A 15184-nucleotide genomic window follows, 5' to 3' on the forward strand; every position below is an offset into this window, starting at 1 on the left:
AAATCGCTCTTGCTATTGCCGGTTTTACGCACTGACTTCCCCTTAGGTGGAAACAAGACAACTAAAGTTTTGTTCTTATCACCACGCCCCGAGTTACCGATTTCATATGTTCTTGTCTGTCCGTATAGTATAATTATTGCATTTGGAGGGTGTTGGGGTTAAGAAGTTCATATTGTCACTTTTTTTGGCTTCCTCGAAAACTATGGTACATGTACTATACTTGGACAGATTTCTATCTGACTAGACCCAAAGAAAGAAGGCATGGACTTGGAGCAATCACAAAGATACACCACCTCACAAGGCTTTTCGGTATAAGATATGCCACAGACTGGAACTTCCTACTACTACGAGCACAACTTGACACATTTAACGTTATGATTAAAAGCGATACAAACTCCTGGAAGCTGTACAATATAAAGAAAGAGCAAGTTGTATTGTTAACTGAGAAACACTCCTATAGAACAGCTCAAAAACCAGTCAATGCCGCACTCCATGAAGAACTCCACTTGTCGTCTTGATCCCCACTGCTAAAACTGTCCGACTAGCCTGCCTGTTGCTCCGTGTTGCTCAGCAGATGGATGTTACGGACGACTACAGGGTCGTCGCTATGTTAGAAGATTCGGGGTTATACTTGCCTAGTGCTTCTCGCTTGTGCTTCCAACGCCAACGATCTGTCCCTCAACCGTACCGTTGCCTAACGGGCCTTATACGGGCTAGACCCTTTTGATGCTCCAGATGGAACTTGAGATGGGAGGCCAGAGAACTAGTTTCATTCGCCAGTCACCAATAATTTTATGCTTTTGATAGTTATGCTGGAAATTGGGGGAATATAGTATACTCGCATTGGTTCGAGATCAGCGTACGAAGTCCGCGCTATTGTGACTTTAAAGACCTTTGCTGTAATAGAAACTGCAGCCTGTTTCTAAGACAAAAGGCTCTCCCTTTATCGCATGATACTTCAATTATCTACTCCACGCAGGGGCTTTGGACGTACAATTGGGGCAGAAAAATTCTCAATTTTGAAAGAAGGGATGGATATCGCGCCAGTTATCCCCTGGCATGGTGTCCATTACAGAATTACCCCTACGGGTAAGATCAGTCCGGGCCCTGCCCCCAGGGATAGAAAACATCAGAATAGAGGCGGATCGTTCGTAATAAATTATCCCGTACTATTTCGCGGCGATAACTGGCTATCCGACTAAGATTAGAGGTCAGCTTTTGCTCTCCATAGTTCACGGGCATTATATTAGCTCACATCTCATTTTGGATTTTCATGACACGATAGATATCATGAGGGAAATCCTCCTGGATAGGGCCTGAATGACCGGCTTCATCGATGTCGATGACGATATGAAACCTCGAATCTGCTTTCCCGGTTGAAGGATGGAAGTGCCAGAAATGCCTCCCTTGAAGTGCCTCCTCAGCAGGGCGATTGATGAAGATCAGGAGTGCCTGCACACATGCAACAATCTCTGAGGGTGATATGTCTGGAAATTCACTTTCTCGAAGTCGCAATATGACTCTCTTAGAAGACATTGGAAGATTGAGGTTTGAATCTGGTGTGAAAGGAAGGCTGTCATAATCGAGATTTCACTTGTAGCTCACCTGGCTATATTATGAGTCATCAACCCCTTGCATCGGAACTGAGGTTCTGATAGGGATATAATCTTGTTCACCGAAATACCACGCTGACTCAGACGAAAAGCCACTGACATGTTCGCATCTTCACGTACAGGGGCACAGTGCCTCTTGTATTAAAAACCATGAATACGCCATCTTGCGATATGTCGAACCGGACTTGATCTAGTATCCGATGTCCCTTCAACGCCGACTGAGATACCTCAATTCTTGCGTATTTGGAATCTTATAACTGGCTCATGGCTGCTCCCGTCGGCTAGACAAGAGTTGAAGTAGCTCTTCAGGCTTTCATACTCTTGTATAGTCCTGATGGGGTACGAATATCTAGTTCCGGGTCTATGGGTTACTGTTTAAAAGAGGGGAATCATGCGGGAAGGCGGGACTGGCTGGCCGGGAAAAGAGATGCTTTCCTTCACCTTCAATATTTCCGTGCTGCGTAGTATCTGATGGAGGTCCATGTAAGAGGCCTTTCAGGCTGTCTTTAATTACGTACTTTAGGTCGCTATGGTCCGTGTTTGTAACTAAGGACTTGTGTAAATACTGCTAGATGCTACATGCCAGAGAATAGTTGATCGCATCTGAACATTTGAACGAAGGCTTGTGTATAACTCTTGTGAGATACGTGGCGGAGCAACAAAAATGAGGACGAGGCTTCGACGATGACAGGAATCACCGCATATTGCCATTGAACCCAGGGTCCAACATCAAGATGGCAGCAGAGTGAAAATGAAAATTTAACTCAATATAGCTATGAGGCTTTCCACAGCCATACACACAGCACCGATGTAATTCCCTACTTTCCATCACGGTCCGAATTCGGAATCCCAGGAGCTGCTAGGAGTCATGCCACGGCATGATGGGCATATACCAGGGTACCCTTTGTCTTGTTCACGATAAATTCGAGGAAGATCTCTCAAATTGCCGTCTTCGTCTGTGCAAGGGGTTCGGCCAGGACGCTGTTGGGCATCAGTGCAGAGCAGGACCCCAATATAAGAGGTGCACCCACAGCCATTTGCACCGTTGAATGTCGCATACCGTGACCAACACATCTAATTGGAATGTTAGAACAAATGGAATCTGAAGCAATGATTGGAAATCTAAATAAATACCTTCAAGGAAAAGTCGCTGTGTCCAGTACGTTGATAAGCGCTGGGAAGATTTCAAGTATCTCGTCGTGCAGGTGCTTTAAGAACTACGTTTGAACGGGGAAATTAGTAAATTATATACCACTGGTATTTCGCACGGTTGTCGTGTATTATTCGACGAAAAACTTTAGGGGCAAATCAACGAAAACATATCTACCAAGGAAAATTGAGACGATTGGAGGTCACATGCCTTTTTCCAGCCCATCAAAATAATTTGCGCGAGGACTTTTTTTCTTTTTGTGAATTGAGATGTATCCCAGGAGCTTTAGGGAATAGGTCTGTGCTCTCAAGTCACATTAAGACCCCCATACCCCTCAACGCCCGCCAGTCCTATCTATCCCACGACCCATGGTGCGACGGATTGCTCTCCCTAATCATTTGCCTATATCCGGTATGCGGTCGGATCGCACCGTTTCAGCTGTCGGGCCCAGATCCTCCAGTGGAGACATCTTGGTGCGATAAATCCGTCGCTCATGTTATAGTGCGACTCATTCTGAGATAGCCAGCATCTCAAGTTATCCAGTGCTCAATATTGTTTCTCCAAAAGTACTCTAGGGCTGTCCCGTGCTGAGAGCAGCTTCTCGTATGCTGTCGGTAGAAAACACTCAATGAGGCGAGATTGTCCCACTATCTTGGTGCGTTTAGTTTGTCGCACCGTGCTTCCTGCGACGCATTTGCCACGTCTCCTATATGGATTGCGCAGCATTGCATATACGTACAGTGTGCCGGGTGGGTTCGGTCAGGGTAGATCATGCTCTGGCTCAGTGAGCATGGTCACGCTTCTCTTTTCCCTTAATACCGTGGGATGCCAGAGTATAGGATGTTGCACGTGATCTTGATGATAGATAGATTTAGACCTCGCCAAAACCCGCCCACAACCCAAACCCGCCCACGAAAACCCGCCCCACGGGTTGGGTCGGGTCTTAGTCAGCAGACCCGTGGGCGGGTCTTCATTTTGAGAACCCGACCCGCGACCCAAATGGGTACCCATATAACCCGCGATAGCCAAAAAAGAGTGATTTGTCAGCTAGCATAAAATAATGCCGTATCTTTGATTTATATCAAGGTATGGCTCTGGTATAAGTATGGTCTAAAGTTTTGGAGTACATAAATTTGAGGAATAAAACAGATTAAGCTTAATTCATAGACTAATACAGCTCGTAACCCTGCAGCCGGCTTGAAGGTACTGTTACCCTACCGGATGATCTCTTGTGAGACCTATCGCCGAGGCGTGTGACCGGAGGTGGGAGCAAATCTCCATCGTCGTCCTCATCTTCGGCCACTTCAGCCATCGCCGCATCTTGCACTTGATCATGGGCTGGAAGTTCCTCTGAGGCTGTGCTTTCTACTCCACTTACCCCTTCGACGGCGAGACCTGTTTCGGAATCCTCAATGGGATCGTTCTCCTCGACATCGCTGATAGGAGCAATATCGTCTTCAGTCTCCTTTAACGCCTCATCTTCTTCGAGGGCTTCCTGGCCCTCCCTCTCAACCGCTGGACTTTCCAGAAGACTCAATTGCCGGCTCTCCAAAGTGAATCTTTCCGAGCACATGTACATCATCAAGTCTTGAATGGTTGTCTCGTTGAGGGATCCGCGGCGGTAATGGCAGATATCCCGTGCGCTGTTGAATAGCCTTTCAACTCCTGCGCCCGTAGCAGGGACCGAGAGCAAATCGCGAGCCAGTCGCGACAGGACTGGAAATTTACGCTCGTTCTCCTTCCAATATGCGCGGGGAGGAATTGAGACAGTTGCTATGAGGAATTAGTCTGTCATCAAGCTTCAGCGGCCCGATAATACTTACCCTCGCGAAGATATCGATCGACCTCGTCATGCTCGAACCCTTCGTTGACTTGTGCGTCTTGTGACGGCCCAAGAAGCCGATCTAACTCCGAGGCTTGCAAGGAAGGGCGATGCACGGTACGGAAGAGCATCTCAGGATTCCGTTGCTGATATTGCGAGAAACATGTCCTGAGGTATTCACAGTATTTTTTGGAAGTTTCACTGTGGCACTGCGAGTACTCTGCGTCGTCAAAAGCGCAAAGCTTGTATTGAGGAGCAAGTAGGGTCCCCGTGCCATAGAGGAAGCCGTGATCACGATACGTCTTTTCGTAGTATTCTCTCAGCTTCTGCTTCGCGACAAGCAGCGCTCCATACATGTCCTTCTTCCAGGGGGTCGTCTTTTTTCTCAATTTTCGATTTGAGCGTTCAATGTGTTCCAGTAGCTTCCTGTACACGAGGAAGACGCTGTGAATTGTCACGTCTTTTGTCTTCATCAGGGCCATGGTGAACTGAAAGAACGGCTTCGTCAAGTGAACAAGATAGTCAATTTGCCGCCATTCAATGTCAGTGATTTTAAATTGTGAATAGTCATGGTCTCGGCAGTATTTGTCGATGGTATTCCTTAGTCGGCGCGCTCGTCGAAGCATCAAGAAGGTGGAATTCCAGCGGGTCTGAACATCATGCAACGGGAAAAGTCGCATTCCACCAGATTGGAGGCACAGGAATGCATCTCGCCGCTGGGGGCTGGCGTTGACAAAAACTGCAAAGGACCGAATCTGTGGAAGAGGCACCGTCAGCAATGTCCAAATATGACGGGTCCGAAATCAACGGACTCGCCTTTGCTAGAGTATGCGCCACCTCACCATGGTCCACTGAGTCCCTGAGACAAAGAGCTTGTGAATTGGACCAAAAACTTCTCACTTCTTTATTCTTGGGAGCAGCTCTGATATGCCCCAACAGCTGCTTGAGGCAAAGCTGAATCACATGGGCCATGCATGGAACACGGACAATGGATTCTCTCGAGCCGATGGCGCCACTAGAAATGAGTGATTCTTGCAGCGCTCGGATGAGGGTTTCATTATTTGTTGCATTATCCGTGGTAACGCTGAAGATACGACCCAATAGCTGTCTTTCTCTGAGCAGCTGGAGGAGCACGTCGCTCAAATTGACTCCTGTGTGAGGTCCATGCAAAGGCTCAAACCCAAGAAGCAGCTCGCGGTAGTTCCAATCTCTATCGATGAAGTAGACTGTAATTGCCATGAATGCTTGCTGGAAGGGACTAGTCCAACAATCTAATGCAAGTGAAACTTTGGCGTCTTCGGGTAGATCTCGCAACTGTGATTCCTGTTGTCCTCTTACAGCGTCACGCAGGCGTCGTCGCAAGGTTTTTGCTGAAGGCATTTCTAGCTCTCCCGGTCCGAGGTGGATGAACTTGAGGAGTGCTTGAAATTCAGGGTTTTCAACGGTCTGGAAGGGCAGACGAAGACAAGCAATGGTCCTCAGCAGCCGCTCCTCGAACTGCGATGTGGTGAACTTGTTCGGACCGGATGGTACTCCCAAGAAGGCTTTCTGGATTGAGTTTGACACGAGAGCTTGATGGCATGTTCTTTTCTGGCCCTTTCGACAGGACTTGGATCTCTGGTGCTTTCCCATTGCGCTTGTGCCGTGCTTTTTGTGCTGTGGATGATCAAGTAGGGTCAAGCAAGCCCTACAGATCACTTTGGGAATGCCAGTTTCAATGCCCGCAACTTGGTCGAAATGCTTCCAAACTTCAGCGTAATGTGACTCCATCGACCACTTTATTTTAGACCGTCCGTCGCCATTCAGCACTTGACCATATTCTGTTTTTTGCCACCAAGTCAAAAAACTGCTGGAATGTTCAGGCTCGTACAATATCCAGTTCTTTCTGCGGTCCGGTCCGACGCGTCGAAGTATCGTTGGAGGTTGTTGAGCGGGACTATCGACGCTACGTCGGGAGCCAGTGAAAGGCTAACTGGTTAGTATGTGCTTGCGTCTCTGAGTTGTTGAATTAATCTGCGATTTTGAGAGTATCGTACCGAGGACTGGAAGTCCGAGTCCATGGAAACATCTGATGATGGCTCAATGGAGAGCAAGGGGCTCAAAGACCGATGAATTGACCGCGAGGACATGGCTTTTGGAGATTCGATGCTCATAGCTCAAGCTCGTTGGAGTTCCAAGAATTGGAATTTTCGTGGGATCAGAGTGATTTTTTTTCCCAACGCGTCGCGGTGGTTTTTTGTATGAGATAGTGGGTCGCGTCAACCCGCGGGTACCCTAAACCCACGGGTACCCAAAACTCGTGCGACAGTAAAACGATGGCGAGGATGCTTCTTCACTGGCTGGTCAATCATTTTTCTGGATATTATAGCTTAAAGTGTCCTCGAGAGGCTTGATATCAATAAGGGTCGATGGATGTTCTTAGTGCCAACGCTGGGATGCAAAAGTGTTCGGAGAGCGCGCTCTGGCTGGACAATTGCCTGTACATATATAATATATATATTATTGAGGTGGTGAGACATTTCATGAGACGGTATCTCCCATATAAAGTTGTGACAAAATTAAATTACCAATATTACCACTACTGACTAATACACTTTTGTTCACTTATTATGCATTTTGGTGGGTTATATGGGTAACCCACGGGTACCCGCCAAGAACCCACGGGCGGGTTCATGAAGGCCAAAACCCGCGCGGGTTACCCGTGGGCGGGTAGGAGAAAGCGACAACCCGCCCCAAACCCGCGTTTGGCGAGGTCTAGATAGATTGGTTTGCTTTCGGTGGCCCATCCGTAAGTTGCGGCCCCATAATCGGTTGGTGCCTTGTATGTCCGTAACAGCTCAGCAGTTGGAATAATCTTTTGCTATAGGATTATACGACATGGGCTAGGATACGGGCTTGAGTCCAGATGTCAATTCCTAGGAAAAGCATCCCGGCCAAAGTGGAAATTCTACTCCGTTATCTCGCTTGTGACGCAAATGACTAGGGTGAACAGGTATACTCCTGCGGCTGACTCAATCGTTGCCTAGACGCATTTCTGACACCCGGGAAGTGGTGGCGCATCCACGGGAACTATTCAACTACAGCAGCGGTATATAACCTGCTTCCGGTCTCAGCGAGTTCCAAGTTATTTATAAAGGGTTTCGTTCAATCAATCTCAGCCCAACCAAATGTCAGCCAATTCCGATGATCTCGAATCATGCCGCAGTCAAGAAACACGCTCCACTGCTACCGCCCCCTACGAGCCACCGCGAACTTCCCCCAGCAAAGCTATCTTTCTCCATCAAGCGGGCCCTTTTTTGAAGCATACAAATTCTACAGAGCAGGAAAAGAGGCAACCTGGGCATGCGCAGAGCGAACCGAGCTATATATGAAACAAGAACAGCTCTGCAACCTGACCCATTCGCGTGCAGAAGAATTTGAGGTTGAATGGCAGTACCAAAAACTGAGCCCCAACCAGCGTGCTCAAGTCGACCGGCTCGTCCAAGACCGACGAGCAGAATGTCCCGGGATGGTATGGAGCTACGTCTATGCTAACGAAAATTCTTATGCAAAGGTGACTCGAAACCCTCGTCCAGATGATTCCGAAACAACTTCCATGGTGATTATTCTTATGAGGAGACCCATGGAACCGACAAAGTACCCCATAACGCACATGGGAGTTTATATGGACGTCAGAGAGCTTCGTTACCGCCATGAGGGTTCGAGGAATCATTCCATATCTCCCAGTGTAACGCCCCAGTGGAGGCATTCAGGAATAGACCCGGCTGGATATTATGGAGCCCAAGGACCGCATTCTGCCCCAAGGCCAGTGGGACGGTACCCGAGCCGGGGATCGGATTCCGGTCGGGTGGTGGCATCGGTGTGCTCGACTGGACTTGACTCGGGTCTGCTACCGGTATATGACGAGTAAGCTGTTCCTATACCCTCTTCCTTCAATTGCCATATTTGCTCGCCAGGAGTGGTCGAAGTTTGGACTACTCACAACTAGCTCAGTTCTCAATGCTAATTTTGCGGTTCCCAGTGGACATTTTAGCGGGGACGGGGTATTGTCATCTGGCCGCCACCATGATCCACCGTTTGATCAGCCTGGTGGTGCATTACTTGTCACTAGCAGTTTTAAAGCGCCACCACAGCTTCCTGGGCCACACCAGCAGTCGTCCACCAGCCAGAGCTCTCGCCATTCAAACTCACCGCACTATCCACCCGACTCAAATGGACTAAGCCAGAAGAGAGCGCGGTCCGGAAATCCTGACTTTGAGTTTACTTCCGCAACGTGCGGGCGAAATGGAGAATTTAGAGCACCAATTCCGAAGAGAATCTGCTTGCTCCAAGGGATCTATCAAGACCATGGCGTTCAAAGTCAGGAGACGAAGTATCGTACTTCCTGAGCAGCACGATCCTAAGTACCACCCTGGACAATTCAACTTTGGCTCTGTGAAAGCAAGCCGACTTGAATCTCACAGTGCTAGTTGGATTTCTTTTTCTTTGAAGTAGGGTAATTGGAATAGCTGGGCGATGATCGGAATAGGTATTATATTGAGGAATTATATATAATAGGGGACGGAAACAATTTCATGTACAGCATTCGAAAAGTAAGATGCTTACAAGTGTCACGCATTGATACTATAGTTCCAGTCTTCGTACAAGCTCTCTCTTTCTGCATTGCGCGATAGCTTCATGGAATAGATGCAACTTATAAGGCAAATATTGAGGGTTTATCCCGCATTCACACCCACAAGGCTATTGTGTCCCTCGAGAGGTGCCCAATAAACCCTCCGCATTTAGTAGGTGACTTATTTCTGGGTTGCCGAAAAATTTCTGACGACAGTAGAAATGAGCCAATCCAAGCTCGTCCTGTCACCTTCCTCTATACGGCCTCTGATTAATTTCCAAAAAAAGCGTGCGTACAATGCGAACAGGGGTAAAACTTCGATTCCAGTTGCTCTCGACAAACACCGACCTCAATTGATCCGGGAAATTGTTACCACGGTACAGCTTTGGCCCTGTGCAATAAATTCTGTGCAAGCGAGTATGTGAGCAAGGAATTAGTTCAAATATCAGACGGTCTTGCACTTTGGCGGGTTCGTTAACTTATTGTTCGATAGATCGGTCCCACGATTCCTGAGACGGATTGCTAATCACTACGATCTCACAAGTTTCATTCCTAGTAGTATATTCTGGCAGCTGTGGGACGTACCGTTCCGAAATCTCGAAGCTTGAGCATCATAGACCCAATTCCACTGAAGAGCCACTAATAATCAATCATTCCCAGCCCCAGCCCACCCACCCCAGTTCCGCCTTTTAATGCGAAGATAGACCATGTATATTCAACGCAGTGTATATCGAGCCACGCCGGATATTGAGGGGAGACAAGTCTACAAATGTGCGGGACCGGGATCTAAACCGCCAAGCCAAGTGCATAGTACTGCCTGCGGGTTGGAGATCCTTGGGGGCTCTGTTTAAAAAGAAACGGTCGCAGCTGTGAGCTAATACTTATGAGGAAGCTAGAATCAATTCATTCGACTGTGTACATTTCCTTTTGTTTAAGAAGCGCTTTGCCTTCTCCGTGAGGGGTGTCATTTTCAAACGAGCAGCTTCCTGTTCTTATATATTAGAAAAAAGTTCAAGGACTGTCCAGTTGTTCGATATAGAACTCACCATCGCAGTTTTCAACCCAATGTCAAGACACCATCAAGGTGGTACCATGTTCGATATTCTTACCGATCATTTTCAGAGGCTGGTTAATGCGACCACCCGCGATTATGCCGCTGAGTGAACCCAACTGCTCGATATTCGAGATATGAAATCGGTCGACGTTCTTGGAGGCTTCTTCTCGGGTATAGCAAAGCGCCCGCATAAGCCAGGGGAGTCGTAGATCATTGGGTGTCCTTGACAAAGCGTAAGGCCCTTTCATCTGATTCATTGGAATGGAATAGTCTCTGAAGATCAGAGATACTTCTGGAGATGAGTTCCGACGAGATGACACTATGGCCATACTGACAGAAAAGACACAAACAAGGACTGCAAAAATGAGAAGCTTGGCAATTTTTTATTAGGCATTAGAGGTGACGGACGTGATTCGGAGAAAGAAGCAGGTGAAACACTTTAAGAACGAACTATTTCCTCGTTCTTGGATCTCCAAAGACCATGTGTTTGGCCTATCACTTAAATTTGGAGTCGGATGGCCCGTCCTGGACATGCTCGGAATCATGGGTCTGATCGGTTTGGAGCCGTTGTATTGGTCGGGAAGCAGCAAGCCAATTATAGCACTGCTCCTGAGTTAAAAGCACCAAAATCTGACGTCTGGCTGACCCAGTCGGCTTCCAGGAACAGGACGCTAAAGGGCTGTGTTGAGATCCGATCACTGGACATCGACAATTTGGCCGTCTTATGCCTAGCCCCTTGTCCTGCAACGGAACTAACTAAGCACGCTACGCGCTATGATCTGGCGAATGAGACTGAAGGCGAACCATAACAAACATATTCAATGGTCTTGTAAATGCCTACTAGTAACACATTGGCCTGGAGTATCAATTGAGGTTATGATTTGCTTACCTGTCATTGATTCCTGGGAGCGACGAGCTCAAGCAAGTTCGAGTTCGAAGCATACCGTAGAGGGTGATACGGAATAAGTGGTTATTTCAGAAAAGATACGTCGGGCAATACCATACCTAGCAACCGATATTATGCAAAGGTCCACGACTAGTACACTTTTTCTTCCGCCCGAATCCCTTGCTAGTCCCCTGCCGATCCTGAGAGTATCCTCTTGGCCTAGCCACTAATTCCACCTTAGGATGTAAGGACTAATTAGATTTGATGTTTGGCTACGCAAAAGTTTATCGATCATCAATCGAATTGGGCATTTGCTATGGGCTTGAATACAGGCTCGGGTTCAGATGTTGATTTCTAGGGCATAGACCGGTCATAGAAGTTGGACCTCGTTATCCTGCTTGTGACGCAAAAGACTAGGGTGCACAAGCATGCCTCGCGTGGCGGACTTGATCGCTGCCTAGACACAGTGAAGCGGTGATGTTCCTGCGAACCGTATTACGCAGCTTGTCGGTGCTGGCGTGGTCAGTTGGATGCACTGGTCGAGATATCGAGCCCCATACAGCCAGGCTTTCAGCCATTTGATTGCCCTGGAGCGCCATTTTCCTCGCACTGGTCTGGAATTCTGGTCACATGCGCTGCAACAAAGTTGACTGGTCTGCCCGTGGGCTAGAGAGACTCTCAGTGGCGAGTTGTCCCACACAATTTCCGCGCGTACCTCAACTCTAGTGCAGCCACCATGCGGTGAGAGTAGCTCGTTTTGACCAGGAAACAAATAGATCTACAGTGACTAAGAATCGAGTTCCTACTGATTGGGAAGCTAGTGCCTTCAGTTCACCAAATTTGGCTAGGTCCTCACGGGCGAAATCTCAACAGCTCCATTTGCTGTTTCTTACAGTCCGGGATTAAGGACGCTCGTTCCTATCTTGTGGAACCATAACCGCCCTGAGGTGGATGGTCAGATGCCCAATAAAGGTGCTAAAATTATCTTTAACCCGTGATGTGACATATAAGCCCGTAAATGCCTAGCGGTCATCCACAGTGGCGCCCAATGTCCGAGGATCAGAATCTTAGCTGTGCTGTATACCAACTCGAAGGATGCGAACGGATCCACATTGAGCCAGATCTCTCTGTTTGTCCCCAAGCCTTGGATGTGATCCAACCCGCAGCAGCAGTGATAACAACGCCTATAGCTAGAGCTACTAGTCACTAATAGGCCGCTGCCTATTCAATCACCAAGCCTAATTAAAGTGAACCGTGCACTCATCACTGCAGTCACGATGTCCGAAGTAAGCAGGAGACTCGAGTCGCTCCGGATAACCTCCGCTGCGCGTAGAAACGAAGCAATCACATTATTAGTCTGGCAACTGTGGCTTTGATACAGTGAGATTCAATCAGCTCACCCTTGGCGTGTATACAGGGTAGGCGTCATATCAGACGGTGTGCTAGTGTCTGTTTTAGACCGTGAGTCATATCATCTGCTTATGTGATTTTTCTGGCCCACACTACGGTGTTCTTGAACCAAAGGCTTAAATGGACAGGAACGGAACTTCGTGTCAGTTTCATTTCTGGGTCTATTGCACTGATTACTTTGGCATCTGCCATTTTCTCAAGGTTCGATATCTTGTCTTACCACGAGTTTGATTCGCAGGAACTTCTAACTCTTATTATTTAGTGACCCAATTCATTACCATTGTGATCAAGAAAGATGAACAACGGGCTTTTTCTCATAAAAACCAAATTCGGCATCTACCGTGTTGCAGAGAGCCTCCGACAATTCTACGCCCCATGGGAAGAATACCTAGAGAAGCGGAAAGAGGAGTGTGACCCCCTGGAAAATATTTGCAAAGTATCTGGAATCAGCGTGAGAGGTTGGCTCTGCAGATGGCAGGGGGGCGAAATACGGGCATCCCTGGGACAGCGTGCTAAGCATGACTCTTCGCCAAATATGTACGAGGCATGGGGGGAAAGTTGATCCCGGAGAAAATATATTAGAAGCTTTGATTCGGGAATTCTTCGAGGAGACCGGCCTGATAATTACTTGCATATATGATCAAGTGGGCGTGAACGACGTGTTTGAAACACCAAAAAGCGAGATATGGATTGAACAAATTCATTTCCTAGTTGAGGTCAAGAAGTCTTCTCGCGGTGGACCCCACCCCATCGTCTTGCATCAGGATGAGCATCAAAACTTTATGTGGGCTTGTGGCAGACTTAACGCATTGCGAGATCTTTCAATGACGCAAGCTACCAGAAACCATTTTGAACCAGCATTTGCAAAGTTCAGGGAGAATTTTCCTTGTCCCAAATGGCAGAAACCTTTGGCCTTTTTTAGGGACGCATTTGAATAGCTAGATAAACCACCTGTCCGACACTAGATACGCCCTGCCCGTGTAAAGTGATGAAGTGGGTAGATGGCTTTGGCCGTGTATTGATTGATGCCCAAGGATGTATGAGGGCATACAATCAATCAGCGTGCATATATTATTTAGGACAAGAAACCGCTCATGGTTAATTTAATCCCACGCATTATTAATCTCGAAACAACACAATATAATAAATTGGTCAAAATGTGCACGGCACCATCGCATGCTTTGCCACTTCAAATTTGTGCGAAGCTAACATATCGTTGATTTGTCCATGATTAGTATTCCCCAAAGGCCAATTCATGAGAGGTGTTTAAAACGATCGGCGGATGACGAGTGGGGGAGTGGATCCATTCCTGAACTCAATTCTACGTATCTTTTACACCGGCTGTCCAGGGTAGCAATTGACCGGGCGGTGGGATAAAAATAAAAATCATCCAGTTACACACTGCTGTGTTGACCAATCTCATTTTTGCACATCATCACAGATCAGGAACTGAATACTGGTGACGCGCGCTACCGCACGCTGTGGCCCTGAAACGAAACCGGGGGGAAATGAGGAAGAATTTACAGATGTCATGAACATTGAAAGTTTGGATTTGGTAAGGTGCCGGAAAGTTACACGAACGTTCGCTAGGATACGCTAATTGTACGCAAGCCACCTCACGTTGTCCTGTGGCGTAACGTGTGATTGGATGAGTATCGATGCAGAATAGAATATATCTGCAAAAGGACCCTTTAGTGAAGAGTTGCTTGTATGTTTCAATTTCCCTGCCATGCAGCAATCGTTTCCTTCTCGAGCTCTTGAAGTCTTTGCATTTCAGTCAACAGCCGAGGATCGGGTCCGAATCGAAGGTCTTCTATTTCGAGTTTCTGCAGAAGATGAAGTCCTTTGGAGGATCGAAGCCGGGATAGCTGCACATATAGCGAGCAATACTTCCGATGGCGATCTTGCCCCCGGATGGTGGGGTCATCTTTAAGGTCTAGGATCGCAGCTGCAAGAGTCGAGCCTTGAACTTTGTAGTCGGTGAGGCAGAACGCTGGGCACATGGGAACCTGCTTTCTTCGGACCGAATAGCCCTTCATAGTGATAGATCGCTCTAATGGAAAGACTGGCACGATGGAAGGTTCAAGGTCTTGAAATGCAGTGGGTCTTGGTCTGTCTGGTTTGAATAAAATGCAGGCAGGTGGCTTGGTGCACATGATATAGAGGTCGTCGATTTCAAAGAATTCAGCTAGTGGGGAGGTGTCAAGAGGATGGTTTCATCACTGTTTACGAAAGATCAACATACCGGCCGGATCTAACACGACTCCTACAGCAGTCCCCGCTGCGCCATTAACCAGGCCGAGCAGGGTGCAGATGTTGGTCAGTACAACGGCAGGCATATTTGGGGTGTAGAGAAAGAGTCCGGGAAAAGGGATTTTGGTTCCTTGGTCCGGTTGCTGGAGCAAGTCGTCTGCACGAAGCCGCAGGTTGATAGGACCAGTAGACCTGGTCCGCGTATGAAGCGCAGGAAAGACATATACATTCTGACACCGGGTCCGCGCGAATTGCTCAATTCGAACGCGGTTTACCTGGTGACGCAGAGAGTTTAACTTCACGACAGTGGTGGCGTCTTCCAACAGCGGGCTGACCAGGGACGTGATAGTTTTGCTGTTAAGAAAGGCTCGATCGGCTTCTGTC

General features: G+C 47.8%; 1 protein-coding gene across 1 annotated transcript; it reads right to left on the reverse strand.

Moving 5' to 3' along the window:
* Positions 1-10100: 10100 nt before the first annotated feature.
* N7446_012329 (uncharacterized protein) lies at positions 10101-10580 on the reverse strand (the record flags this gene model as incomplete). The annotated part of the gene is made up of 2 exons (XM_058521071.1): positions 10101-10183; positions 10307-10580. 2 exons carry the CDS (start codon positions 10578-10580, stop codon positions 10101-10103), a joined length of 357 nt encoding a protein of 118 aa, XP_058366437.1.
* Between the last annotated feature and the right edge of the window lie 4604 nt (positions 10581-15184).

This window comes from Penicillium canescens, assembly GCF_028828765.1.
Source record: "Penicillium canescens strain IBT 15451 chromosome Unknown utg000010l_segment0_segment0, whole genome shotgun sequence".
NCBI lineage: Eukaryota > Fungi > Ascomycota > Eurotiomycetes > Eurotiales > Aspergillaceae > Penicillium > Penicillium canescens.